This window comes from Eumetopias jubatus, unplaced genomic scaffold (genome assembly GCF_037043125.1).
Source record: "Eumetopias jubatus isolate StellerSeaLion01/CBP00866 unplaced genomic scaffold, mEumJub1_p1.0 scaffold_8, whole genome shotgun sequence".
NCBI lineage: Eukaryota > Metazoa > Chordata > Mammalia > Carnivora > Otariidae > Eumetopias > Eumetopias jubatus.
In genome coordinates, this window is record NW_028274814.1 from 81157136 (window position 1) to 81184547 (window position 27412).

At 44.5% G+C, this 27412-nt stretch overlaps 2 protein-coding genes across 2 annotated transcripts; both read right to left on the reverse strand.

Moving 5' to 3' along the window:
- Positions 1-1482: 1482 nt before the first annotated feature.
- LOC114204137 (keratin, type II cytoskeletal 6A-like) lies at positions 1483-6434 on the reverse strand. The gene is made up of 9 exons (XM_028097329.2): positions 5892-6434; positions 4762-4976; positions 4351-4411; positions 4095-4190; positions 3807-3971; positions 3155-3280; positions 2096-2316; positions 1850-1884; positions 1483-1736 (listed from the first exon to the last, which is right to left on the reverse strand). The coding sequence occupies exons 1-9, from the start codon at positions 6432-6434 to the stop codon at positions 1483-1485; spliced, it is 1716 nt and encodes a 571-aa protein (XP_027953130.2).
- A 9433-nt stretch (positions 6435-15867) lies between these two features.
- On the reverse strand, positions 15868-20806 carry LOC114204138 (keratin, type II cytoskeletal 6A). The gene is made up of 9 exons (XM_028097330.2): positions 20267-20806; positions 19143-19357; positions 18732-18792; positions 18476-18571; positions 18188-18352; positions 17540-17665; positions 16481-16701; positions 16235-16269; positions 15868-16121 (listed from the first exon to the last, which is right to left on the reverse strand). Exons 1-9 carry the CDS (start codon positions 20804-20806, stop codon positions 15868-15870), a joined length of 1713 nt encoding a protein of 570 aa, XP_027953131.2.
- Positions 20807-27412: the final 6606 nt, after the last annotated feature.

Consider the following 27412-nt stretch of genomic DNA (forward strand, 5'->3'; position numbering starts at 1 on the left):
TTGTGATGTGATAGCCTGGGGGCTAGGAAGGTAATGATTACTCATGAAGAAATGGGGACTGATGTGGAGGAGGGCAGCACAAGTTGAATGATAAGCCTTGCACCATACCCTGAGTTTTCATTTCCCATTCATAGAAGTCAAACTTGGCCATGACACATCAGAGGGGAGATGTGGAATCATCTCTTCCGAGGACCAAGGACTCAGCTTTATCCGTTTCCATGAAAGTCTTAGGGTGTGACAAGGTTGAAATTTCCATTCTTGTTTTGCCTTCACACTTCAAAAAATCAGCATATGAGTTATGCGCCTGAGTCTTTGGATTCTTAATTTGAGAATCTCTAGTATTTTCAATTTTTCCATGTTGTGAAGACTGTTTGGATTCACATCCATGTACATACAACTTCCCACATTTGTGCTATTTCCTAAGTATACATTTCTAGAAAGATAATTGCAGTTCAGAAGTATGTACATGTTAATTTCTCTTGAGACACCTTGTCAGGCAAATTTCTTGGTCATGAAGCTAATTCCAAGTAAAAATCAAATATCTTATCCCTTGTTAAATGTTCTTTTGATCTGATAGGCCAGAATATATTTCCCCAACTGATAATGTAGGGTTCATCCCTGGGGGATATAGTGAAGTGGTCTTAGAGACGAGGGAAGTGAGACTAAGCCACTTCTGCCTGGTGCAGGGGATAAAAAACGGAGTATACAATGATGGTGGACCAGATTCTTCCCATTACACTTGCCAAACATTTAAATGAAGTCTTGTCTAGGAAGGAAACCTGAGTGTCAAGATGCTAAACTGCAGGCTTTTGTGCCTCTCTTAAGGAAAAGAGTGAAGTATGTGGGGATTGGGAGTATCTTTAATATGTAAAGAGGCATTTGTCCATTGAAAAGCTCAAGAGCAACTAGTGACAAATCAAGGCCATAAAATGATGCATTATATAATAAATCTGCTTTATTTAGCAATTAGAAGTAAGCAAAGAACAGAAGGAACTTCACAGGGATATAGATTCTAACGTTGTAGAACTAGTCACTTCTGCTTTCAAGACCAATGCAAGAGAGGAGGAACCTAACACTGGGAACATGGGGAATTCCTGGGTACCTGGAAGCAAAGGGCAGGTTGCCCTGTTCTGGAGTAGGACCCAGGCAGTGTTTCTGTAATGAAAATGGGCAGAGGTAATTTCCTTCTTATTCTAAGCCTCATATACAAAATAATGGAGGCAAGAGAGTAATATTTTGGTAACAAACTGAGCCCCAGTTGTGGTTATATTATGATGTAAATCAGAAGTTGACCTTTTATGGTGAGCAATGGACAATCAGGTGGGACAGGTATAAGCAGTGAAGAGACATGAAGGCACTCAGCAACTTCAGCTCAAACTCAGAAAGTAAGAAAAGTCAGAGACAGGAGAGGAGGAGTAGCCTGAGAGAGGGCAATGCAGCTGTGGACGGGGACAACGTGGGAACAAGAGCCGATGGCAGGACTTAGTGCTTGTAGCTCTTCCTGCTGGAGGATGAGGTGGTGGTGTATTTGATGGTGGAGCTGCTGCCTCCAGAGGAGCTGAAGCCACCCCCCATGCCTCTGCCACTGCTGGAACTGAAGCCGGCTCCAAGGCTGTGGCCACTGCCATAGGAGTAGCCGCTGCCTCCGCCCAGGCCTGAGCCACCGCCCATAGCGCTGGCATTGCCATAGCCACCAGCGCTGCCATAGCCGCCAGACACGGTGGACTGCACCACAGCTGTGAAGGGGAGAGGGACAGAGACACACAGGACACGGTGAGCTCATTCTGCCAGCCTCAGCCCAGTCAGAAGAGCACCCGGGCAAGGGAGGGAGGCGAGCAAAGGTACTTACAGATGTTGACTTGTCCAACGCCTTCCCCACTCAGCCTAGGAAGGGAGAAAACACAGGGAGCATGAGACCTCAGAGAGCTACCAGTGGATCAGAGTGGGAAGCGTCGATGTGAGGAGAGCCCATGCGGAAGCTGCCTTTGAAATGGTTCTCTGAGAGTAGCCATTATGGCCATAACTAGGGGGCCTCCTGGCCTGACATCCTGAACATGGATCCAAGATGTTTGAGGGGCTTGTGTGAGGTCCCCACCTGCACTCCTCGCCCTCCAGCAGCTTCCTGTAGGTGGCGATCTCCACATCCAGGGCCAGTTTGACATTCATCAGCTCCTGGTACTCCTTCAGCAGCCGGGCCATGTCCTGCTTGGCCTTCTGCAGAGCGTCCTCCAGCTCCACCAGCTTGTTCTTGGCATCCTTGAGGGCCATCTCCCCACGCTGCTCAGCATCAGCGATGGCGGACTGCAGGTTGGCACACTAGAGGAGGAACACAGGAGAATGAACTTGTGATTCAGTCCTCCGGAGGAGACCAACCACACTTCTTCTTTCTAGTGAGGTAGAGTTACAGTGCCCAGATATCATAGAAAGGGACTTCTGCCTCTTTTGGCCCAGTCTTTTTCCGTTCTGCACAAGTTAGCTTGTCTGGGACCCATATGAGAAAACTTGTGCCCTTTTTTAACCATCCTGCCCTACACTGGACAAAATACCAGCAGATTTGGAAGAAATGGACCCACTCATTTCTTTTGAGTGCTGTTTCCAAAGCCAGACCAAGACCTTTTCTGAGGATCTCATGTGGATGCCACACTAACTTATACAAAATAAGGAGCATCCTCACTTAAGGGGACGAGTTTCCCATGGAGCCGTGGAGATCTTGCCTTCCTCACTCCTAAGGGATTCTAACACACTTGGGCAACACTGATCTTCACCCTGGGTCCTTGCTCAACTTTCTGTTTCAGCTGAATCTTGAGCAGATTTGTGACAATCTTGCCCCCCTTCTGGCCTCCGCTTTTCTTTCCTGACTTGTTTCTTATATTCCTAAACCAACCATTCTCCTTAAGTAATATCTTTTAAAAGCCCCAAGACTATCTTTTTACAGCCAGACTAACTGGGATTGTTGCTGTCACCTGATTGTATCATTCTGTAGTGTTGGCATCCGTGTGTCCCAACCTGTGGGAACTCACAAGGGTGGGAGCTACGGTGTCCTCCTCTCTCTGCTGTTCCCTCAATTCCCAGCGTTTCCCAAATGGTGGCTGATGACCACCTGGTGGTGTAGCAAGGAGAGGATGCTTTTACTCTCCAGAGCCCCCTACCATACCTGCTTCTTGACATGGTCGATCTCGGATCTCAGCCTCTGGATCATGCGGTTGATCTCAGCGATCTCCTGCTTGGTGTTGCGCAGGTCATCCCCATGTCTGCCTGCTGTGATTTGCAGCTCCTCATACTGGAATCCAGAGAGAGAGAGAGAGAGAGAGAGAGAGAGAGAGAGAGAGAAGGTGGTGTATATGGGCTTTCACATACTAACGGTGCTTTGACTTCAGAACCAGGCATTTAACACACTTGGACCTAGTGGCTTCTCCCCAAGGGATTTTAGGGAAAGTTGATGTGGCAAGGTCACTGGATACTGTACATTGATCACAGACCCTCTTTCTAATGGACCACTGACTGCCTAGTTCAGTTGGGGACCAGCAATGTTCTGTATCCTGTTTCTGAGGGCCAGCATCAGGATGAAGACAAAAGCAAAGATCACTAGGTCCTTATCTATGTAGCTCTCCTCCTGCACTTGGGTTCTTTGACCTATTGAACTTGGACATAAATTCTGTAATTGCCTGCTCTATGAGTGCAGGATACACATCCAATGAGAAAACATCAGCTTCCTTGCAGCCGACTTCCCAGCGAAGTCTGTAGCCTTGCTGGCGTTCAGGTAGGGGACCCAGGCATTCCTGGGCAGCTGTCAACTCAAGGCTCACCTTGCTCTGGTACCAGGACTCAGCCTCAGCCCGGCTCCTCTGAGCGATCTCCTCATATTGGGCTTTGACTTCAGCGATGATGCTGTCCAGGTCCAGGTTACGGTTGTTGTCCATGGACAGGACCACAGAAGTGTCTGAGACGTGGGTTTGCATCTGAGCCAGTTCCTGCAGAGCAGAAGATCGTCAGATCATCTTTTCCTGTGGCATTCCAGAGGTATCCAACCCCGAGATCTTCCACCCTTTGCAGAGCCCCATCACAGCAAATAAAAGAGGAGTGGAGATGCTTACTGCGTCATACAAGGCTCTGGTGAAGTTGATCTCATCTGTGAGAGTGTCTACCTTGGCTTGCAGTTCAACCTTATTCATGTAGGCAGCATCCACATCCTGGGGAATAAGCCAACACCTTGGAGTGAGTCAGCTGAGCCCTCCTTCCCAGTCTGAACACCTTTTAGTCTCCCCATCTATTCCCCTCTGGATGTGTGCAAAGACCCAGAGTCCTCTCCCTCTACAAAGGAACACGATCCCCAGATCTTTATCAGCTCACCTTCTTCAGAGTCACAAATTCATTCTCTGCCGCTGTGCGCTTGTTGATTTCATCTTCATATCTAGAATTAGAACAGGGTAAGACACAATTGGGCCAGTGGCGAAGACGATACAGCAAGATCAGCCTGGGATCCCAACTTTCCATAAAACAGATACATCCAAATTGAGCTTTCCTGCCATTGAGCCACAAAAACGATTTTTGGGTGCTCCCTCAATTCCTCCTATCTTTTCTCTCCCCATCCACCTCTGTGGCCCATTTGTTCTTTCGGGGTTGTTTTTAGGTAATAATTGTGATTTTCATTTCCATGGGCCTGTTTCCCTATGGAACCATGCCCACCTCTGGACCTGGTCACCTGGTAGTCTTCAAGTGTGCACTTCAGGGAACTGAGCCCCTTTCTCTCCTTGAACTCACTTGTTCTTGAAGTCCTCCACTGTATCCTGCATGTTCCTCAGCTCTGAGTCCAGGCGGCCTCTCTCCCCCAGGATGCTGTCCAGCTGTCTCCTGAGGTTGTTGATGTACTGCTCAAACAAGGGCTCCAGGTTCTGCCTTACGGTCTTGGTGCCCTGCTCCTGGAGCAGAGTCCACTTGGTGTCCAGGACCTTGTTCTGTTGTTCCAGGAACCGCACCTGGAGGAAGACAAGGTGGTTACTTGCCGGAGAAAGCAAAGGAGAAAGAGATAGGAGTTGTCAGGTGCCCAGGCATGCCTGGGATGTCACCCAGCTCCTGGGCTACTACAGAGCATGTACAGAGGATCAGGCTGACAGTGTTGGGCCCCCAAACCTATTTCCTTCCCCCCCCCCAGTGATCCTGCTGTGAAATTCTTCCATCACCTATGAGGTTTTCTCACCGGCTAAGCTATGCAGCCTATCAGTGACATTCAGCATTTCTTCTGTTTTCGTGGAACAGCACAATCACACATTTCCCTGTTACATTGCACAAAGTTCTTTTTAAATCATACCTCAGTTAAAGTCATATTAAATGTGCAGAATCTAATGATTAAGTCCAATTTAGTCAATGATTGGATTCCAATCACTAAAACTTCTGTTTTGGTACATGGTTCTCCTCTGCAACAAACGCTCTAATCGTCATGCTCTGGTTCTACACAGTTAGTATTTCTATGGATATATAAATGTGTCAAATCCAGGCAGAAATCCCTTTCTTTTCTTTTTCTTTTCACTCTTTTCCTCAGGCCCAGAGTCCTCGAGGAGATTTCCGCCGGCATTATTTTTTAGTCTCTAGGACTCTTCAGAAGGTTAAGCTAACCCATTCCGTTCTCTGACTGCCTTATTTTGCTTCATGCTTATCAAAAGTTGAGTATTCTTCCCTGGCAGGGATGAAGGACACTTAAGAGACCCAGTGATTTTAAATGATCTCCATCACCTTCTGCCTGTTGTGGACATGGAGCCCAGCTGGCACCCCAGGGGAGAGCTAGTCTCAGTCCCCTTCTCCCTCCCTCCTGAGTCTCCCCCTGGTAGGACATTCGTTGGTTGTCTAGTCTGGGGACTCTGAAATCGCAGCGGAGGCAGGTCTTCCTGGCTCACCTTGTCGATGAAGGAGGCGAACTTGTTGTTGAGGGTCTTGATCTGCTCCCGCTCCTCAGTCCTCACCCGCTGGATGGTGGGGTCGATTTGCAGGTTCAGAGGAGTGAGGAGATTCTGGTTGACGGTGACCTCTTGGATGCCTCCAGGGGGGCACACAGGGAAGCCAGAGCCCCCATAGCCACCAGCAAAGCCAGGTCCACCACCGAGCCCAAAGCCACCCCCAGCTGCACCGCCAAAACCAAATCCACTTGCGGCTCCACCTCCATAGCCAAAGCCACCTCCAACTCTGCCACCATATCCGCCATTGATGGCACAGCTGCCCCCTCCGATGGAGATCCTCTTGGAGCCACCCAGGCCATAGAGGCTCCTGCTGCCAAAGCCGGCTCCTCCACACACTCCACCGAGGCCACCACTGCCCCTGGAGCGGGACACGGAGACGCTGCTGAAGCCAGAGCGGCAGACCCCTGGGACTCTGGCTGAGCCGGCGCTGAAGCCACGGTGGCCAATGCTTTGGCTCCTCATGGTGGATTTGCTGCTAGACATGGTTCCTGAAGAGGACAAGGCTGAAGAAAGCGTGAGAGGCTGGAGGGTAGAGCTGAGAGGAGCAGATTAGTGAGATGAGCCTCCCGGCAGCAGTTTATATATGGTAGAAATGGGTTGGGCTCCGTCCTGGAAGGTGAGCTTGCAGATTGGGAAGGGTTGGGCTTTACAAACAGTGATGTCACATCTGGATTATTAGAAAGTTATGAAATATGAAGATTGCATTTTTGGCTTCCTTTAGTCAGGGAAAAATATCTCCTGTCTTCCAGCTTTGACTTGATCTCAATACAATGAGACTATTCTTAATTCACTGAGCTAGGAGTTAGTCACTCTCTCAAACAAAGCATCTGCATGTTATGTTTGTGCATCAGACGTACTAAGTGCTTTCCCCTCCACCTGTGTTGTACCCAGCAGAAATAGGAGATGGAAATATCTTTTGCATATACCTTTTTAAAAATATTCTTGTTCTTTTTCATAATTAGTAATGTTAAATATGACTTTTTTCCTTTTATGTAAAATTTCACCCACATAGAAGAGTAAAATAACAACATAATCGGTCCCTATGTTCTTATTACCTAGCTTTATAAAAGTCATTATCTCATGGTCCATCTTACAGCTTCCATATTCCTACCCTATTCCTTAGCAACTGTAAATTATTTGAAAATAAATACCAGAGATCATATTGTCTCTTTGGTATATAATTCCATATTTATGACTAAATGAGAGACTTTTTAAAAAAATATAACCAAAATATCATTTCCATATCTTAAAAATTTGTATATTCATTAATATCAACAAGTATCTATTTAATCTTCAGATATTCCTGTTAGGATTGTTTATGTTTTATATTTTGGTTGTCCGTATCAGGACCCAAATAAGCTCTATACATGTCGTACGTGGGTAATATGTCTTTTAGATCATATGTCTTTCAAATCTTTTAAGTCATTAGATCCTCCTTCATAATTTTCTTACTTTATTTGTTAAAGAAACCAGGTTATTTGTCCCACGTAGTGTTTCATTCTTGGAGTTTTTTAACTGTGTGTTCATGGTGTCTCACTTAACACCCTACTGTCCTCCTTTCATACCCCATAAAGTGATAGTTAAAACTAGGAACTTAATATGCTATGTATCTAAACATTCCAGATGTAGATGTAGTACACTGCCTATTTACATACTGAATATTATTACTTACACACTTATTTGTATGTTTAAAAATTGAAGAAGTAATAGATGTTCAAGGAACAAATACATGCTCCAGGCCATTGCCCAGCCAGCCAATTCCCATATACAGATGCAAGTCATGTTCCCAGTTCCTGTGTATCTTTGTAGTAACCTCACTTGGATATGTTTCTGTGTTTTTCCTGGCGTATGTGGTGTGTGTGTGCGTGTGTGTGTGCATGAGAGAGGGAGAGAGAGGTGGAGACAGATATTGGGCAGGATTGTGTATGTACAGAGGGAACCCATACTGTTAAAAAAGTATATATTGTATGCATATTTATGTATATATAAAACCCACCCATATATATTCTCTTTTCAGTTACGCCTGTGTTGTATTTATTGGTTTTTTTCTCTTCATTCTCCCTCAGTCCTCTGTGATGGCTGCTTCCTGCCTGCTTGCTCCCCTCCCCTCCCCCTGCCTCCCCTTCTGTGTCCATTACTGTACATTCAGCAATGCCTTGGCCTCCTTGTCTGCTTCCAGCTTTGTCTTCATTTGCATTATGGCTGTCTTGTTTCTTTGCTCCTTTTCTGAACTCTACAAGCTCACATTTTCTTCTTTATTATCCCATTCATTTACCTCTTCATTCTCTTATTTTATCATGGTGTCTATTTCATTGAGTTTTGGGTAATATTTTATTGGAACTTTTTTCTGTTGAGTGTTTTTCCCCTGCCTCTTGTTTTTCCAGTTCCCTGCATTTTTTAACATAAGGTATCTATTGTGGGTCCTGGAATGGCTCCTTTTTGACCAGTGCTCATCTCTGAATGAGGTGAGCCCCTTCTGGACCTGCCATTTGCAGGAAGTCTCCAGGGAGGGGGGGCCAGGGCCATATCCAGGCTAACAGGGATTCTCATCATGACAGAGTTGTGCGAATAATTACTTTACACTTCAGTTCAGACAAAACAAAGGTCACTGGAGAGTGGCTCACAACTCATTCTCAGGCTTCTTTGCTTCACCAACAAAATGCTGCCAATTGGCCTCGACTGATTCCTTATTCAGCCCTGCCTTCACAGTTTCTAGAAACTTCATGACAAATGGGGTCCTGCCTCCGGCCCACACACCCAGTTCTGACTGTTGCAAACAAGGGATTCCTGGATCTGCACTTGATGAAGTGTCCTTTACCGTGACTTGACAGGAGCTCCATGAGTCAGCAGTGGCTGTCATGTAGGGAAACCTGCATTAGCTTTGTTTGCTGTTCCTTTGTGGTTACCATGCTGTTTGGTTTGATTTGTCAGTTGGTTGAGAGTGTTCTTCACTGAGATCTGTGGCTGTGGCCATTTTCTCTCTGAGTTTTCTTAACAGCTGTGCTTGCGTGTCTTTATTTCTGTGAGAATATTCTTCTTTTTGTTTTTAATTTAAGGAATTTAAGATCTTTTCATTTTGATGGTTGAGGGTGGAGCTTACCTTTGTGTTTCTTGTTCTTCTTGTCATTTTCAGGTAATTTCTGAGAAGGGGGATATGCCTCCCTTTCATCTGCTAGGTTCCATTCAGAAGTCTCCCATTCACATATTTATATTTAAAACATCATATTAACCAAAATATCAAGCTCATAACTTAAAGTAGAACTATTATTTTTTCCTCTCGCACACTTCCTGAAAACAAGTTTATTCAGTGCAGATGTCTTTGTCCTCAGGGCCTCTCTTCCCCAGACTTCCCACGTTGGGAGTTACCCGACAGTTTTCTACCGGACATCATATTTACCGTCCGTAGAAATTTAACCCTAAATTAAATGTTCTCCTCAGTATGACAGCTTACTTAATTGCTTAAACAAAATTTGTATCTTTGAGCATTTTGAGTGGATACAATCACAGAGAATAGCATATAAACCGCCAGGTGCCAATCACCCAGATTAAATGATTATCAATGTTTTCTCATTACTGTTTCCTCTAATCCCCCTTCTTTTTTATATCTAAATCCTCAACTACTTTTGTTGAAGTAAGTTAAAGGAAATCCAGACATCGAGGCATTTCACTTGTAAATACTCGCAGGCAGGTAGGTCTAAGGAATAATGACTTTTTAATCTAACTGCATAACAGTACTATAGCTCTCTTCAATAGTCCTTTTTAAATGATATCTAATAGCCACCTATATTTGAATTTCTCTGATTATCTTAAAGATGTCATTTTATCCTGATTTGCTGGAAGCAACATCTTAACTAGGTTCACATACTGCATTTGTCTGCCATGTCTCTTAAGGTTCTTTTATTTGATAACAACTCCTTCCTTTTCTTTCATATGCCATTGATTTGTGGAGAAATTGTTTTTTTTCTATAGAATGTCTACATTCTGGATTTGGCTTATTGTTTCCCGTTGGTGTCACATAACTTCTAGCTCCAGGGTTCCTGCATACTAGTAGCCGTACTGGAGTTGATTAGATTTATTTCCATTGTTTCAAGCAACACCAGTGCTAGATGTGCTCTGTGCTCTGTACTCCAGATTGCATTAGATCATGAGGTACACAATACTAGTTGTCCAATTTTTAGTGATATTAGGACTGATCAGGTGACTTCTGTGTTTCGGCCCCATCCCTCCATTGAAAAGTACGTAATAAAATTTCATCTAAGATTGTAGTATTCATGGATCACTTCCTAGACTCACTATTTCATTAGGGGCTGCAAGATGGCAACTTTCTGATTTTATCATCCTTCCTCTGCATTTATTAGCCAAGGCTCATCTACAAAGAAGGACTCCTCAGGTTTACTCTTTAGGTAAACTAATAGTTAATTCATCCAGGAGAGTCAAAATAAGTACTTGATTCTTTCCCTTTTAAAATCACTTTTTAGACTAATGGATTCGGAGTCTAGCAATTTCCAAAGGTAATCAAGGAAGCTTTTAGTGTGTAATTTAATTTTTGGTATAATTATAAATTCACAGTTTAAAAAACATACATTTGATATGTTTTAGTGCATTGCAGCCATTAGTCCTTTGGGTGCTTAAAGTGTCCCATTTTAGGCCAAGGGGACATCTACTTCCAGAGATGGACGCCTCAACCCCTTTCTCCTCCTATCCTTAGATCTGCCAGCTTTATATAAAGTCAAATACAATGGATAGGTAGCAAGGAAGGGATGCTTGTTTGTAAGGAAGGACGTTTGTAGGGATTGCCCCCTGGGGCATGGAGCAGGGCAGAGCCTGCTCTCAAATCCTCGCTGAAGCATTCCCTCCCCTGACTATACTGCACCCTTCCCTGCTATGAGATGTGATTCCATGCATTAGATGTGCTCAGAATTCTACCTAAATGCAGCTGGAATCTATGTTGAACTGCCCAGTAGCAATCATGCTGGATCACAGAGGATTCAGGTATGGTAGACTTTGGGTATGTTGTCTAATTAGCAAAAAGTTCTACTTGAGGGTGTTATTAAAATGTATTTCCTATCTTTTCCAGATACATGGACTCTGTACTGAAGACGGCAATTGGCTAGGCTTCTTAGTCAAATCCAATATCTAACCACCAGTGGTTCTGAGGGCTCATTCCTTGCCTCAAAAACAAGTCTTTGCTGTTGCAAAAGAAATCCATTCCCTCTTATTCAGTCCTCAGTGGGGAAAATAAAATCCAGTGGTTTTTTTTTTTTTTTACAAGGGCTTTAAATCTAGAGTTAAATCTTTTCTCTCTTTGTAGCAAAAAGCATAACCACATTTAATCTCAGATCTCCTATAATTAGGACATCATTGGAAGACTCTTTTTTTTCTCTTTTGAAATATCTTTCAATGATGAAAAGAATACATGCTCAACATTTAAATATTCAGAAAGTACACAACTTAGAATAAATACAAGTTATTTAGGTTTACACCAACTTGAGATAACCAGTATTATTGTTTTAGCATATGTCCTTCAGTTATTTCTCTGTCTCTGTCTCTCTCTCTCCACCTTAGTTGTGTTACAATTTTGTTTACAAATTTAGCATTAGTTAAACATACAGATGTCACTTTGAGCCCCACATCTTAAGCATTTTTGTAATAAACTTTTTTTTAGAATAATTTTAGATTTACAAAAAATTTGTGAAGATAATACAGAGAGGTCCTGTAGAACCCACACACCCAATTTCTCTATTATTAATACCTCACATTAGTATGGTACATTTGTCACAGTGAAGGAATACACACACACACACACACACACACACACATATACATATACACATATATATATATAATATATAATTATTAACTAGTCCATACTTTATTTGGATTTCTTCAGCTTTTACCTAATGTCCTTTTTTCTATTCTAGGATCTCATCCAGGATACTACATTACATTTAGTCATTATGTCTCCTTAACTCCTATTGGCTGAGACTGTCAGGCTTTTCTTGTTTCGATGACCTTAAAAGTTTTGAGGAGCAGTAGCCAGATATTTTGTAGATGTCCACATTTAGGATTTGTCTGATGTTTTTTCATGATGACACTGACGTTATGGGATTTTGAGAGGAAGACCGCAGACATGATATTGCCATTCTCATCACATTGTATCAAGGGTACATGCTATTGACATGACTTATCACTGTTGATGTGAACCTTGATCATCTGGCTGAGGAAGTGTTTGTCAGATTTTTGTAAAGTTATTATAAAGTTATTCTTTTACCCCTTTCCTTCATACTCTTTGGAACAAAACCATGCATAGCCCACACTTGGGAGGGGAGGAGTTATTCACTACCTGCTGGAAGGGGAAGCACCTATGTAAATAATTGGGAATTCTGCATGAGAGTAGTCTATCTTCCCTCATTAATTAATTAATTTAATCATTTATTCATATCAGTATGGGCTTATGATTATTTATTTTATATTTTGCATTACAATCCAATATTTCTTCCTTCCTCCCTCCCTCCCTCCCTCCCCCCTCCCTCCTTCCCTCTTTCCTTCCTGGTACAAATTGTTCCAGTTTGGTCATTAGGAGCTCTTTCAGTGGGCTTTTTGATTATTTCCTAAATTTTTGGCACTGAAATATGCTCTAGGGTTATTTTGTATATTTCTTTCCCCCAGTCCTAGAACCAGTCATTTCTCCAGGGAGCTTTCTTTATTCCTAATGGTATTAGTCAGGGTTTTCCAAAGAAACAGAACCAAGCAGACATATATATATCTATGCATATATATGCATAGATAAAAAAACACATTACAGATTTATGACATATACAATACACATAATTACATGTACATACATATAATTATATATCATAAATCTATAGTAAATAAATGTTTTTATATATAATATATATCACATGAGCCAATTCCTTATAATAAATCTTTTTTGCATCTATCTATCTATCTATCTATGATCTTTGTATGCATGTATATATATATACAAAAAGAGATTTATTACAAGCCATTGGCTTGTGGGATTATGGAGGCTGGCAAGTCCAAAATCTGCATAGCTGCTAGTCCAGTTCAAGTCCAAGTGCTGGCAGGCTGTTGCAGAGCCGGGAAATGTTGGTGTCCCAGTTTGAAGGCCATCAAAGCAAGAGAATGGCTTATTTAGGGGAGGGTCAGACTTTTGTTCTCTCCAGGCCTTCAAAGGATTGGATGCAGCCCACCCACATTATGGAGAGCAATCAACTCCATACAAACTACCAGTTTAAATATTAATCTCATCTAAAAACATCCTGACAGAAATGCCCAGAATAATTTTTGACCAAATATCTGGGCACCTCGTGGCCTAGTCAACTTTACACATAAAATTAACCATCACACTAATATTGGGTCATGGAATTAGAAACCAAGATCTGGGTGCCAGGTGTGCTACTGGAGTGTCATTGTTTCCAGATGCCCTTAGGTGGTGGAGTAAAAAACCAAAGTGTACATTCTAGCATTTCCCTGCATATACACATATCTATAAATGTTACCATATGTAACCATTGGTATCTCTACTAAACTAACCATAAGCTCATGCTGATGTCTACATCTTTAATTCGTTACCATAAAGATCATTTTAGCTTTCTCCTTTGCTTATATGTAAACTCGCACCAACAGTGAGAAACCTGGCTCTAAGCATCTGCCATCCATTTATTTAATTTTTCAATGCCAGTATATGTGTATAGTGGCTTCACAATTATTATACCTTATCCCTGTGGGAATCAACCTTATCAACTACAGTGTTTACTATAGTTCCTCTTAGCCTTTAGTCTTACAGATTCGACTCATTTCCAAAGTTACTTAGGTCAGCCTTTTTTTTTATCTCCAACCCCTTTCATGAGGTTGTTTCATACATTTGTAATACAGTAGTTCTTTTTTCCACGTTTTACATTCCATCGTGGGATTGCTCAATCTCATAAATTATTCCTTTTTAATTTCAAATATTAAAGTTCACTCTTGTGCTAGAAAATTCTGTGAGTTTTAACAAATTCAGAGTGCTGTGAATTCACCATTACAGTATCATACAGAAAAGTTTACCCTAAATAAGTCCTCCTGTGCTTCACTTATTTAACCTTGCAAAAGTCTTTTGCCTTTCCATATAAATTTTAGAATCAACTTGTTGATAATCAACAAAAGAGCTAGCTAAAATTGCAATTGAGATTGTGTTGAATCTATATAGGAAACTGGGAAGAATTGACATCTTAATAATACTGAATCTTCTAATCCATAAATATGCAATATCTATTCATATTTGCACTTTTGATTTCTTCCATCAATATTTTATAATTTTCCACACATAGGTGCTCTTCATATTTTATTAGATTGATACCTAAGTACTTAATTTTTTGGTACTACTATAAATGATGCTTTTTTTATTTCAACATTCAGTTCTTTACTGCTGGTATATAAAAAAAAACAAATGACTTTTTTAATAGTAATCTTGTGTACCACAACTTTGCTATACTGGCTTGTGTTTTCCAGGAGATTTTTTACAAAGTCTTTCAGATTTCATACATAGACTGTCATGTCATCTGGGAATAAAGACAGCTTTATTTCTTCACTTCTAATCTGTATAACTTATATTGCTTTCTCTCATCTTATTGCACTGGTTAGAACTTTCAGTACGATGTTGAATAAAAGTGGAGAAAGAACACATGCTTGTCTCATTCTCAACCTCAGAAGAAAAGGGTCCAGTCTTTCACCAGTAAGTGTGATGTTAGCTATAAGTTTTTTTTAATGTTCTTTACTAAGATGAGGAACTTGTCCTCTATGAGAAGCTTATGAGTTAAGGAAGAGGGAGTTTCCATTCTTATTCTGCCTTCACACTTCAAGAAATCAGCATCTAAGTTTTGTGCCTGAGTTTTTGGACCCTTAATTTGCCTAGCTGTAGAGTTTTCCATTTTTTCATTTTGTGAGGATTATTGGAATTCACATCCACATACATACACCCTCCTGCATTTGTACTAGTTTTTCAGGATACATTTCTAGAAGTATAATTCCAGTTCAGGGATATACACAATTTAATTTTTCTTCATACACCTTTTCAGGCAAATTTCTAGGTCATGAAGGCAACTGCAAGCAAAAATCAGATATCTTATTCTCTTGCCGATGTTCTTTTGCTATAATTGGACAGTAATATATTTCTCTGGGCACTAGGGGTGGTCACTGGGGCAGGTGGCAGAGAAGTCTTGGAGACCAAGTTAGAGAGATTAAGCCGCTACTACCTAATACAGGCAGTAAAAATAATTTTATAATGATGGTAGACCAGATCCCTGCCACTCCACTTGCCAAACATTTATATGGAATCTGATCTGAGAAGGAATCCTGAATATCAGGATACCAAATGGCAGTTTGTTGAAACTGTCTGAAGGAAGGGAGTAAAGTACATGGGTATTGGGAGTATCCATCACATAAGGCATTTGTCCAATGAAAAAGCTCAAGAATCAAAAGTGATAAAGCAAGTCAATACTACACCATACATTATATTATAAATCTGCTTTATTGCAATTAGAAGAGAGCAAAGAACAGAAAACATCACAGGGAAACAAACCCTGTTTATCACACACCTGGTTACTTGTGCTTTCATAACCATTGTGAGGGAGGTCCTCAGTATTTGAAAGATGGTGAATTCCTGGGCCAGTTAAAGCAAGAAAAAGTTGTCCTATTCTGGAGTAGGACCCAGGCAGTGACCTCCTGTAGGTGAGCGATGGAAGCTCAGGTGGAGCATGTAGAGACAGTGGAGAGACATGAAGGCACTCAGCAACTTCAGCTCAAACTCAGAAAGTAAGAAAAGTCAGAGACAGGAGAGGAGGAGTAGCCTGAGAGAGGGCAATGCAGCTGTGGACGGGGACAACGTGGGAACAAGAGCCGATGGCAGGACTTAGTGCTTGTAGCTCTTCCTGCTGGAGGATGAGGTGGTGGTGTATTTGGTGGTGGAGCTGCTGCCTCCAGAGGAGCTGAAGCCACCCCCCATGCCTCTGCCACTGCTGGAACTGAAGCCGGCTCCAAGGCTGTGGCCACTGCCATAGGAGTAGCCGCTGCCTCCGCCCAGGCCTGAGCCACCGCCCATAGCGCTGGCATTGCCATAGCCACCAGCGCTGCCATAGCCGCCAGACACGGTGGACTGCACCACAGCTGTGAAGGGGAGAGGGACAGAGACACACAGGACACGGTGAGCTCATTCTGCCAGCCTCAGCCCAGTCAGAAGAGCACCTGGGCAAGGGAGGGAGGCGAGCAAAGGTACTTACAGATGTTGACTTGTCCAACGCCTTCCCCACTCAGCCTAGGAAGGGAGAAAACACAGGGAGCATGAGACCTCAGAGAGCTACCAGTGGATCAGAGTGGGAAGCGTCGATGTGAGGAGAGCCCATGCGGAAGCTGCCTTTGAAATGGTTCTCTGAGAGTAGCCATTATGGCCATAACTAGGGGGCCTCCTGGCCTGACATCCTGAACATGGATCCAAGATGTTTGAGGGGCTTGTGTGAGGTCCCCACCTGCACTCCTCGCCCTCCAGCAGCTTCCTGTAGGTGGCGATCTCCACATCCAGGGCCAGTTTGACATTCATCAGCTCCTGGTACTCCTTCAGCAGCCGGGCCATGTCCTGCTTGGCCTTCTGCAGAGCGTCCTCCAGCTCCACCAGCTTGTTCTTGGCATCCTTGAGGGCCATCTCCCCGCGCTGCTCAGCATCAGCGATGGCGGACTGCAGGTTGGCACACTAGAGGAGGAACACAGGAGAATGAACTTGTGATTCAGTCCTCCGGAGGAGACCAACCACACTTCTTCTTTCTAGTGAGGTAGAGTTACAGTGCCCAGATATCATAGAAAGGGACTTCTGCCTCTTTTGGCCCAGTCTTTTTCCGTTCTGCACAAGTTAGCTTGTCTGGGACCCATATGAGAAAACTTGTGCCCTTTTTTAACCATCCTGCCCTACACTGGACAAAATACCAGCAGATTTGGAAGAAATGGACCCACTCATTTCTTTTGAGTGCTGTTTCCAAAGCCAGACCAAGACCTTTTCTGAGGATCTCATGTGGATGCCACACTAACTTATACAAAATAAGGAGCATCCTCACTTAAGGGGACGAGTTTCCCATGGAGCTGTGGAGATCTTGCCTTCCTCACTCCTAAGGGATTCTAACACACTTGGGCAACACTGATCTTCACCCTGGGTCCTTGCTCAACTTTCTGTTTCAGCTGAATCTTGAGCAGATTTGTGACAATCTTGCCCCCCTTCTGGCCTCCGCTTTTCTTTCCTGACTTGTTTCTTATATTCCTAAACCAACCATTCTCCTTAAGTAATATCTTTTAAAAGCCCCAAGACTATCTTTTTACAGCCAGACTAACTGGGATTGTTGCTGTCACCTGATTGTATCATTCTGTAGTGTTGGCATCCGTGTGTCCCAACCTGTGGGAACTCACAAGGGTGGGAGCTACGGTGTCCTCCTCTCTCTGCTGTTCCCTCAATTCCCAGCGTTTCCCAAATGGTGGCTGATGACCACCTGGTGGTGTAGCAAGGAGAGGATGCTTTTACTCTCCAGAGCCCCCTACCATACCTGCTTCTTGACATGGTCGATCTCGGATCTCAGCCTCTGGATCATGCGGTTGATCTCAGCGATCTCCTGCTTGGTGTTGCGCAGGTCATCCCCGTGTCTGCCTGCTGTGATTTGCAGCTCCTCATACTGGAATCCAGAGAGAGAGAGAGAGAGAGAGAGAGAGAGAGAGAGAAGGCGGTGTATATGGGCTTTCACATACTAACGGTGCTTTGACTTCAGAACCAGGCATTTAACACACTTGGACCTAGTGGCTTCTCCCCAAGGGATTTTAGGGAAAGTTGATGTGGCAAGGTCACTGGATACTGTACATTGATCACAGACCCTCTTTCTAATGGACCACTGACTGCCTAGTTCAGTTGGGGACCAGCAATGTTCTGTATCCTGTTTCTGAGGGCCAGCATCAGGATGAAGACAAAAGCAAAGATCACTAGGTCCTTATCTATGTAGCTCTCCTCCTGCACTTGGGTTCTTTGACCTATTGAACTTGGACATAAATTCTGTAATTGCCTGCTCTATGAGTGCAGGATACACATCCAATGAGAAAACATCAGCTTCCTTGCAGCCGACTTCCCAGCGAAGTCTGTAGCCTTGCTGGCGTTCAGGTAGGGGACCCAGGCATTCCTGGGCAGCTGTCAACTCAAGGCTCACCTTGCTCTGGTACCAGGACTCAGCCTCAGCCCGGCTCCTCTGAGCGATCTCCTCATATTGGGCTTTGACTTCAGCGATGATGCTGTCCAGGTCCAGGTTACGGTTGTTGTCCATGGACAGGACCACAGAAGTGTCTGAGACGTGGGTTTGCATCTGAGCCAGTTCCTGCAGAGCAGAAGATCGTCAGATCATCTTTTCCCGTGGCATTCCAGAGGTATCCAACCCCGAGATCTTCCACCCTTTGCAGAGCCCCATCACAGCAAATAAAAGAGGAGTGGAGATGCTTACTGCGTCATACAAGGCTCTGGTGAAGTTGATCTCATCTGTGAGAGTGTCTACCTTGGCTTGCAGTTCAACCTTATTCATGTAGGCAGCATCCACATCCTGGGGAATAAGCCAACACCTTGGAGTGAGTCAGCTGAGCCCTCCTTCCCAGTCTGAACACCTTTTAGTCTCCCCATCTATTCCCCTCTGGATGTGTGCAAAGACCCAGAGTCCTCTCCCTCTACAAAGGAACACGATCCCCAGATCTTTATCAGCTCACCTTCTTCAGAGTCACAAATTCATTCTCTGCCGCTGTGCGCTTGTTGATTTCATCTTCATATCTAGAATTAGAACAGGGTAAGACACAATTGGGCCAGTGGCGAAGACGATACAGCAAGATCAGCCTGGGATCCCAACTTTCCATAAAACAGATACATCCAAATTGAGCTTTCCTGCCATTGAGCCACAAAAACGATTTTTGGGTGCTCCCTCAATTCCTCCTATCTTTTCTCTCCCCATCCACCTCTGTGGCCCATTTGTTCTTTCGGGGTTGTTTTTAGGTAATAATTGTGATTTTCATTTCCATGGGCCTGTTTCCCTATGGAACCATGCCCACCTCTGGACCTGGTCACCTGGTAGTCTTCAAGTGTGCACTTCAGGGAACTGAGCCCCTTTCTCTCCTTGAACTCACTTGTTCTTGAAGTCCTCCACTGTATCCTGCATGTTCCTCAGCTCTGAGTCCAGGCGGCCTCTCTCCCCCAGGATGCTGTCCAGCTGTCTCCTGAGGTTGTTGATGTACTGCTCAAACAAGGGCTCCAGGTTCTGCCTTACGGTCTTGGTGCCCTGCTCCTGGAGCAGAGTCCACTTGGTGTCCAGGACCTTGTTCTGTTGTTCCAGGAACCGCACCTGGAGGAAGACAAGGTGGTTACTTGCCGGAGAAAGCAAAGGAGAAAGAGATAGGAGTTGTCAGGTGCCCAGGCATGCCTGGGATGTCCCAGCTCCTGGGCTACTACAGAGCATGTACAGAGGATCAGGCTGACAGTGTTGGGCCCCCAAACCTATTTCCTTCCCCCCCCAGTGATCCTGCTGTGAAATTCTTCCATCACCTATGAGGTTTTCTCACCGGCTAAGCTATGCAGCCTATCAGTGACATTCAGCATTTCTTCTGTTTTCGTGGAACAGCACAATCACACATTTCCCTGTTACATTGCACAAAGTTCTTTTTAAATCATACCTCAGTTAAAGGCATATTAAATGTGCAGAATCTAATGATTAAGTCCAATTTAGTCAATGATTGAATTCCAATCACTAAAATTTCTGTTTTGGTACATGGTTCTCCTCTGCAACAAACGCTCTAATCGTCATGCTCTGGTTCTACACAGTTAGTATTTCTATGGATATATAAATGTTCCGTCCAGGCAGAAATCCCTTTCTTTTCTTTTTCTTTTCACTCTTTTCCTCAGGCCCAGAGTCCTCGAGGAGATTTCCGCCGGCATTATTTTTTAGTCTCTAGGACTCTTCAGAAGGTAAAGCTAACCCATTCCGTTCTCTGACTGCCTTATTTTGCTTCATGCTTATCAAAAGTTGAGTATTCTTCCCTGGCAGGGATGAAGGACACTTAAGAGACCCAGTGGTTTTAAATGATCTCCATCACCTTCTGCCTGTTGTGGACATGGAGCCCAACTGGCACCCCAGGGGAGAGCTAGTCTCAGTCCCCTTCTCCCTCCCTCCTGAGTCTCCCCCTGGTAGGACATTCGTTGGTTGTCTAGTCTGGGGACTCTGAAATCGCAGCGGAGGTAGGTCTTCCTGGCTCACCTTGTCGATGAAGGAGGCGAACTTGTTGTTGAGGGTCTTGATCTGCTCCCGCTCCTCAGTCCTCACCCGCTGGATGGTGGGGTCGATTTGCAGGTTCAGAGGAGTGAGGAGATTCTGGTTGACGGTGACCTCTTGGATGCCTCCAGGGGGGCACACAGGGAAGCCAGAGCCCCCATAGCCACCAGCAAAGCCAGGTCCACCACCGAGCCCAAAGCCACCCCCAGCTGCACCGCCAAAACCAAATCCACTTGCGGCTCCACCTCCATAGCCAAAGCCACCTCCAACTCTGCCACCATATCCGCCATTGATGGCACAGCTGCCCCCTCCGATGGAGATCCTCTTGGAGCCACCCAGGCCATAGAGGCTCCTGCTGCCAAAGCCGGCTCCTCCACACACTCCACCGAGGCCACCACTGCCCCTGGAGCGGGACACGGAGACGCTACTGAAGCCAGAGCGGCAGACCCCTGGGACTCTGGCTGAGCCGGCGCTGAAGCCACGGTGGCCAATGCTTTGGCTCCTCATGGTGGATTTGCTAGACATGGTTCCTGAAGAGGACAAGGCTGAAGAAAGCGTGAGAGGGTGGAGGGTAGAGCTGAGAGGAGCAGATTAGTGAGATGAGCCTCCCGGCAGCAGTTTATATATGGTAGAAATGGGTTGGGCTCCGTCCTGGAAGGTGAGCTTGCAGATTGGGAAGGGCTGATCTTTACAAATAGTGAGATCAGCCCCAGCCTCTTAAAGGTATGAAATATGAGGATTGCTTCTTTGGCTTCCTTTAGTCATGGAGAAATTCTCCTGCCTTCCAGCCTTGATGATCCCAACACAATAAGGCTGAATATGAATTCACTGAAGTCATGAGTTAGTCATGTTCTCAAACAAAGGAGACAAGGAACTGATCTGTGATAATTGTCCCTTCCTTCTGCTTACTCAGACACTCCTCTGTGTGCCCCCTTCCCACACAGGTTTTCTCCTCTACCAGCACCACCCTTCCCATCAGGGTGGGACTGACTCTGAGTTCTTATAGGCATTTGCCCAAAGGCCTGAGCAAGAAGTGGCCTGCAGTGTTTTTCACCATGTTTCTACCTGTCCTTCTGGAGCTCCTGGCTGTTCTTCCTGGTGGCCTGGGCATGGAAATGGGGGCTATTTCGGGGACATAATCCTCCTTTGAAAAGCGAAGGGACAGAAGAGTTTTTACACTGGGCGGTCAGCATTTGCTCTCTGTGCTGTGTGATAAGCTGGCCAATGGCAGTTTCCTGAGCGCACAGGAGACATCACCAAAGGCCACTCGCTAGAGACCTGACTTCTGCACCTCCATCCTCAGTGCTTGCTTCCCACTGATCTTGTATTATGCAAACTTTTCTTTCCAACTGGCCTTCACACACCTTTTTCTCTCCTGGTTTGGAATTTTCACTTAGAACCTAAGGAATCTAAAATGAGTTGGACATAAATCATTGAGGAATTCACTGAATTTTTATTTTAACAGACTTTGATGCTTCTTAGGAATCAAGAGGCAGACACTTCAATGGGGTGTGTACAGAAAGTCGAGGGGCATATAGAAACAGTGAATCATAAAAATGTGCCCTTACATGTGTGATTACGTCACAAGTAAATTCCAAATTTCTATTTCTAATCTCAGCACTTGAAATTTGAAATGGCTACACACCTCAGGGGAAGAGGGCTGTGAGTGAGTGTGGTGTTTGGCCTGGAGAGGAATGAGGTCCATTTTTCCCAGCCCACACATTAAGTGCTGAGCGCCAGGAGCACTGAGAACAGTTACAGGCAAGCCATTCTGTGAGAAGGGTAAATGGCAACCAGCAGAGGAACGACAAACTCACACATTAAGATGACTTGAGAAAAGCTCTTGTTACTATCTTAGAAATGTCCCATCTCTCCAGTGTTTTGGGGTGCCCAATATCCAGGAGGGCAGGTCATTTCCTGCCCAAAAGAGGTGCTCTCTAAGCATAGGGAAGTGTACCTTCTCAAGACAACAGAAACAGCTCCCTTCTTTCCACCCTGGTTGCACAATGACTGACCAAGAAATGTGCTTCCACCCAGTTCTGGGAAAGAAGTGTTCTTTCCCATGGCATGATGTTCTGCTCTGTTCTACTGTCTTGGGATAGAGGCTCTGAGTTTGGCTAGATGATGCAGGAGGGGTAGGAATTGGCCAGTCAGGTGAGAGCAGCACACATTTTCCCCAGTATTTGTAACTATAGCTGCTTTCATAGTGCAATGGTGGAGTTGCATAGTTGCCACTGAGAGGGTACGGCTTGCAAAACCTAAATGGTTTACTATGTGGCCCTTTAAAGAAAATGTATGTCAACCCCTGGTTAAGAGCATGGGCTCTGGAGACAGAGTGCTCAGGCACATAACTAGGCTCATATGTGTCTTTTTGAAAAGTATTCATTTTTACGGCTGTAAAGTGGGGATGAAAATAATACCTGTCTCACAGTGTTGTGGGGATTGCTGGAAATAATGCAGAGGCCTTAGCATAGGGCCTGCACGGAAGTGCTCCGTTAAGATGAGCTAATATCATTATTATAATGCAAGTAGGAAGAAGCTTGGGGGGTTCAGGGATGCACGACAATCCTCAGGAACTGGAACACAGGGGCAGCTGTGTGTGTGTGGCGGAGGGGGCGGGGACGGAAGAAATGATACCAACACTGCAGGTTTGTGTCATATTGGTAAGGACCTGGAAGCCACACATGGGGCTTTGCACTTGCTCCCAGAAGCAGTACAGCGCCATGGAAGCCAGAAGAGCAACAGAAGCAGGAGGATGATTTATAAGCTTACTGGTGCTCCAAGCAGCAGGCCAGGGAAAATCTCTGCTAGGGGGCAGAGGCAGCTCCTTACCTCAGTGGTTGGAGGGAAACTGTGGCCAGAGAGAAGGACGATCTGTGTCTTTGGCGGGAGCCCAGCAGACTGCTCTCTCTGTCCTGTGTGGAGTCAGGCTCCCCTGGGCCATCCTCTGCTGGGTTCTGCCCTCAGGGCTGTGTGTGCAGGGACAGGCTGCTATCAACCAACCCAGGTGACCAGATCAGTGCCTCCTTTAGTACTGATTTCTCATCTTTTCCAGGGCAGGAGGAGACTCATCCCTGAATAAAAAGTGTGTAATTCTGTTGTAGCGAGACCCTCACATTCAACCGGTTAGCTGGTCAGAGGATGGTTTAACTTGAACATATTATCCACTTCCCAGCTTGGCATGTGCACCAGATAGCTCCAGCAATATAAAGTATTATGTTTCATTTCCTGACACATGCTTTTCTCCTATCAATAGATTTCTAAGACATTACATATTATTTTATATTCTATTCTCTCTAATATATATAAAGATGTATTTTTCCCCCAAATTCTCATCTCTACCTGCCAGGGAATGATGCCCTGGGAACCAGTTCTGGTGACCCTGACCATGAGTGAGGTCAGCTAGGACACACAGGCTCCTACGATGGTGGAGGGGGAGAGGAGGGACCCCATGGCAGGTCCATTTCTGATTTCACTCTTTTCCTGTCCCACCACCCTTAAAAGGTTAAGTTTGTACTTGATTCATTTGCCCTTGATTTTCTGTATCTTTAGTGGCAGGGAGGTGCCCTGTCTTCTATATTCCACTTGGACACTGCCGTCCTGGGCTAAGCTGTGGTTTTCCTCCTCTAGAGTCTAGTCTTCCGCCCCTCTGCTCCTGCTTCCACACTCAGGAGAGGGCTGTGCTCACAGGCAGTGGGGGACCCACTGGATGGTCAAAAGAACTGATCTCTCCAATGAAATCTCCCCAGTGTTCCTGAATCATGTCCCATGTGGTTATATTTTCCCAGAGGAGCAGGGTGGAGAAGCCAGACCTTCACAACAAGATTCAAACAAAGGGTGATAGTTCAGGCAACTATGTGAGAGAAACTAAAAGCAAGCAACGTGAGTAACACCGATGACAGCCGGCCTCCTCCTCAGCAGGCTGCCGAACCCAGCCTCTTCCCTCTGCCAGGACAGCCTCCAATCAGTGCTGTTGTCTGATGGCCTTGGAATGAAGAAGGCCTTTGTTCCAGGACCCAGGGGTTCACCTGTACTCCTTGCATTTTTTCCAGCATGGAGGAAGGCAGGAAGGAAGCCCAGAAGCCTGAGCCCATGCAAAGTCCCCCTCAAGAGGATTTGCCTTGTCTTTCTGCCTCCCTGGATGGAGCTGGCAGATGAGACTGAAGGATAGACTATCATCATCATCCATCAAAAGTTTAAGACTAAGTGCCTAACTCCGCCAGCCCCAGTGCAGGATGATGCTGTTCACAGGGAATTCCACAGACCCAGCTCCGTCCCTTGGGAGCGCCCACTGAAAGAAAAACACTTGCAGCCACCTGTATAAAGACAATAGCACCCAAGTTGGAGTAGAAAGGCAGCCTTCTATGCTACATAGAGCAGTTCAGGCAGTATGGAAACTTCCAGAACTGCATGACTTAGTAACTAGGCTGTCGTGAACATATAGTATGCACTACACTGTAGAACTTCCCTTATATTTCTCAATTTTTTTTGTTTTTAAATTTTTTATTGTTATTTAATCACCATACATTACATCATTAGTTTTTGATGTAGTGTTCCATGATTCATTGTTTGTGCATAACACCTAGTGCTCCATGCAGAATGTGCCCTCTTTAATACCCATCACCAGGCTAACCCATCCCCCGAACCCCCTCCCTTCTAGAACCCTCAGTTTGTTTTTCAGAGTCCATTGTCTCTCATGGTTCATCTCCCCCTCCGACATACTCCCCTTCATTCTTCCCCTAAGTACAGATCTGTGATCCAACAGTCTTGCACAATTCACAGCGCTCACCATAGCACATACCCTACCCAGTGTCTATCACCCAGCCACCCCGTCCTTCCCACCTCCCACCACTCCAGCAACCCTCAGTTTATTTCCTGAGATTAAGAATTCCTCATATCAGTGAGGTCATATGATACATGTCTTTCTCTGATTGACTTATTTCACTCAGCATAACACCCTCCAGTTCCATCCATGTCGTTGCAAATGGCAAGATCTCATTCCTTTTGATGGCTGCATAATATTCCATTGTGTATATATACCACTTCTTCTTTATCCATTCATCTGTCGATGGACATCTTGGCTCTTTCCACAGTTTGGCTATTGTGGACATTGCTGCTAAAAACATCGGGGTGCACGTACCCCTTCGGATCCCTACATTTGTAACTTTGTGGTAAATACCCAGTAGTGTAATTGCTGGATCGTATGGTAGCTCTATTTTCAACTGTTTGAGGAATCTCCATACTGTTTTCCAGAGGGGTTGCACCAGCTTGCATTCCCACCAACAGTGTAGGAGGGTTCCCCTTTCTCTGCATCCCCGCCAACATCTGTCATTTCCTGACTTGTTAATTTTAGCCATTCTGACGGGTGTGAGGTGGTATCTCATTGAGGTTTTGATTTGGATTTCCCTGATGCCGAGCAATGTTGAGCACTTTTTCATGTGTCTGGTGGCCATATGGATGTCTTCTTTGGAAAAATGTCTGTTCATGTCTTCTGCCCATTTTTTGATTGGATTATTTGTTCTTTGGGTGTTGACTTTGATAAGTTCTTTATAGAGTTTGGATACTAGCCCTTTATCTGATATGTCATTTGCAAATATTTTCTCCCATTCTGTCAGTTGTCTTTTGGTTTTGTGGACTGTTTCTTGTGCTGTGCAAAAGCTTTTTATCTTGATGAAATCCCAAGAGTTCATTTTTGCCCTTGCTTCCCTTGCCTTTGGCGATGTTTCTAGGAAGAAGTTGCTGTGGCTGAGGTCGAAGAGGTTGCTACCTGTGTTCTCCTTTAGGATTTTGATGGACTCCTGTCTCACGTTTAGGTCTTTCAACCATTTGGAGTCTATTTTTGTGTGTGGTGTAAGGAAATGGTCCAGTTTCATTCTTCTGCACGTGGCTGTCCAATTTTCCCAACACCATTTGTTGAAGAGACTGTCTTTTTTCCATTGGACATTCTTTCCTGCTTTGTCAAAGATGAGTTGACCATAGAGTTGAGGGTCAATTTCTGGGCTCTCTATTCTGTTCCATTGATCTATGTGTCTGTTTTTGTGCCAGTACCATACTGTCTTGATGATGACAGCTTTGTAACAGAGCTGGAAGTCTGGAATTGTGATTCTGCCAGCTTTGCTTTTCTTTTACAACATTCCTCTGGCTATTCGGGGTCTCTTCTGGTTCCATACAAATTTTAGGATTATTTGTTCCATTTCTTTGAAAAAAGTGGATGGTATTTTGACGGGGATTGCATTGAATGTGTAGATTGCTCTAGGTAGCATTGACATCTTCACAATGTTTGTTCTTCCAATCCATGAGCATGGAATGTTTTTCCATTTCTTTGTGTCTTCCTCAATTTCTTTCATGAGTATTTTATAGTTTTCTGAGTACAGATCCTTTGCCTCTTTGGTTAGATTTATTCCTAGGTATCTTATGGTTTTGGGTGCAATTGTAAATGGGATCGACTCCTTGATTTACCTCTCTTCTGTCTTGTTATTGGTGTATAGGAATGCCACTGATTTCTGTGCATTGATTTCATATCCTGCTACTTTACTGAATTCCTGTATGAATTCTAGCAGCTTTGCGGTGGAGTCTCTTGGTTTTCCACATACAGTATCATATCATCTGCAAAGAGTGAGAGTTTGACTTCCTCCTTGCCGATTTGGATGCCTTTGATTTCTTTTTGTTGTCTGATGGCTGTGGCTAGGACTTCTAATACTATGTTGAATAGCAGTGGTGATAGGGGACATCCCTGCCGCGTTCCTGACCTTAGGGGAAAAGCTCTCAGCTTTTCCCCATTGAGAATGATATTCGCTGTAGGTTTTTCACAGATGGCTTTTATGATATTGAGGTATGTACCCTCTATCCCTATACTCTGAAGAGTTTTGATCAAGAAAGGATGCTGTACTTTGTCAAATGCTTTTTCTGCATCTATTGAGAGGATCATATGATTCTTGTTCTTTCTTTTGTTAATGTATTGTATCACCTTGATTGATTTGCGGATGTTGAACCAACCTTGCAGCCCAGGGATAAATCTCACTTGGTCATGGTGAATAATCCTTTTAATGTACTGTTGGATCCCATTGGCTAGAATTTTGGTGAGAATTTTTGCATCCATGTTCATCAGGGATATTGGTTTATAATTCTCCT

What these genes read in the sequence shown, in the direction of transcription:
- LOC114204137 (XM_028097329.2), bottom strand. Translation starts at nt 6,434, where the DNA reads ATGTCTAGCAGCAAATCCACCATGAGGAGCCAAAGCATTGGCCACCGT. An exon ending in CCAGAGCCTTGTATGACGCA is followed by an intron (nt 3,972 to 4,094) that starts GTAAGCATCTCC and finishes TCTGCTCTGCAG; the next exon opens with GAACTGGCTCAGATGCAAAC. An exon ending in CTGGAGGGCGAGGAGTGCAG is followed by an intron (nt 1,885 to 2,095) that starts GTGGGGACCTCA and finishes CTCCCTTCCTAG; the next exon opens with GCTGAGTGGGGAAGGCGTTG.
- LOC114204138 (XM_028097330.2), bottom strand. Translation starts at nt 20,806, where the DNA reads ATGTCTAGCAAATCCACCATGAGGAGCCAAAGCATTGGCCACCGTGGC. An exon ending in GTGGAGGACTTCAAGAACAA is followed by an intron (nt 18,793 to 19,142) that starts GTGAGTTCAAGG and finishes TTCTAATTCTAG; the next exon opens with ATATGAAGATGAAATCAACA. An exon ending in TCGACCATGTCAAGAAGCAG is followed by an intron (nt 16,702 to 17,539) that starts GTATGGTAGGGG and finishes TTCCTCCTCTAG; the next exon opens with TGTGCCAACCTGCAGTCCGC.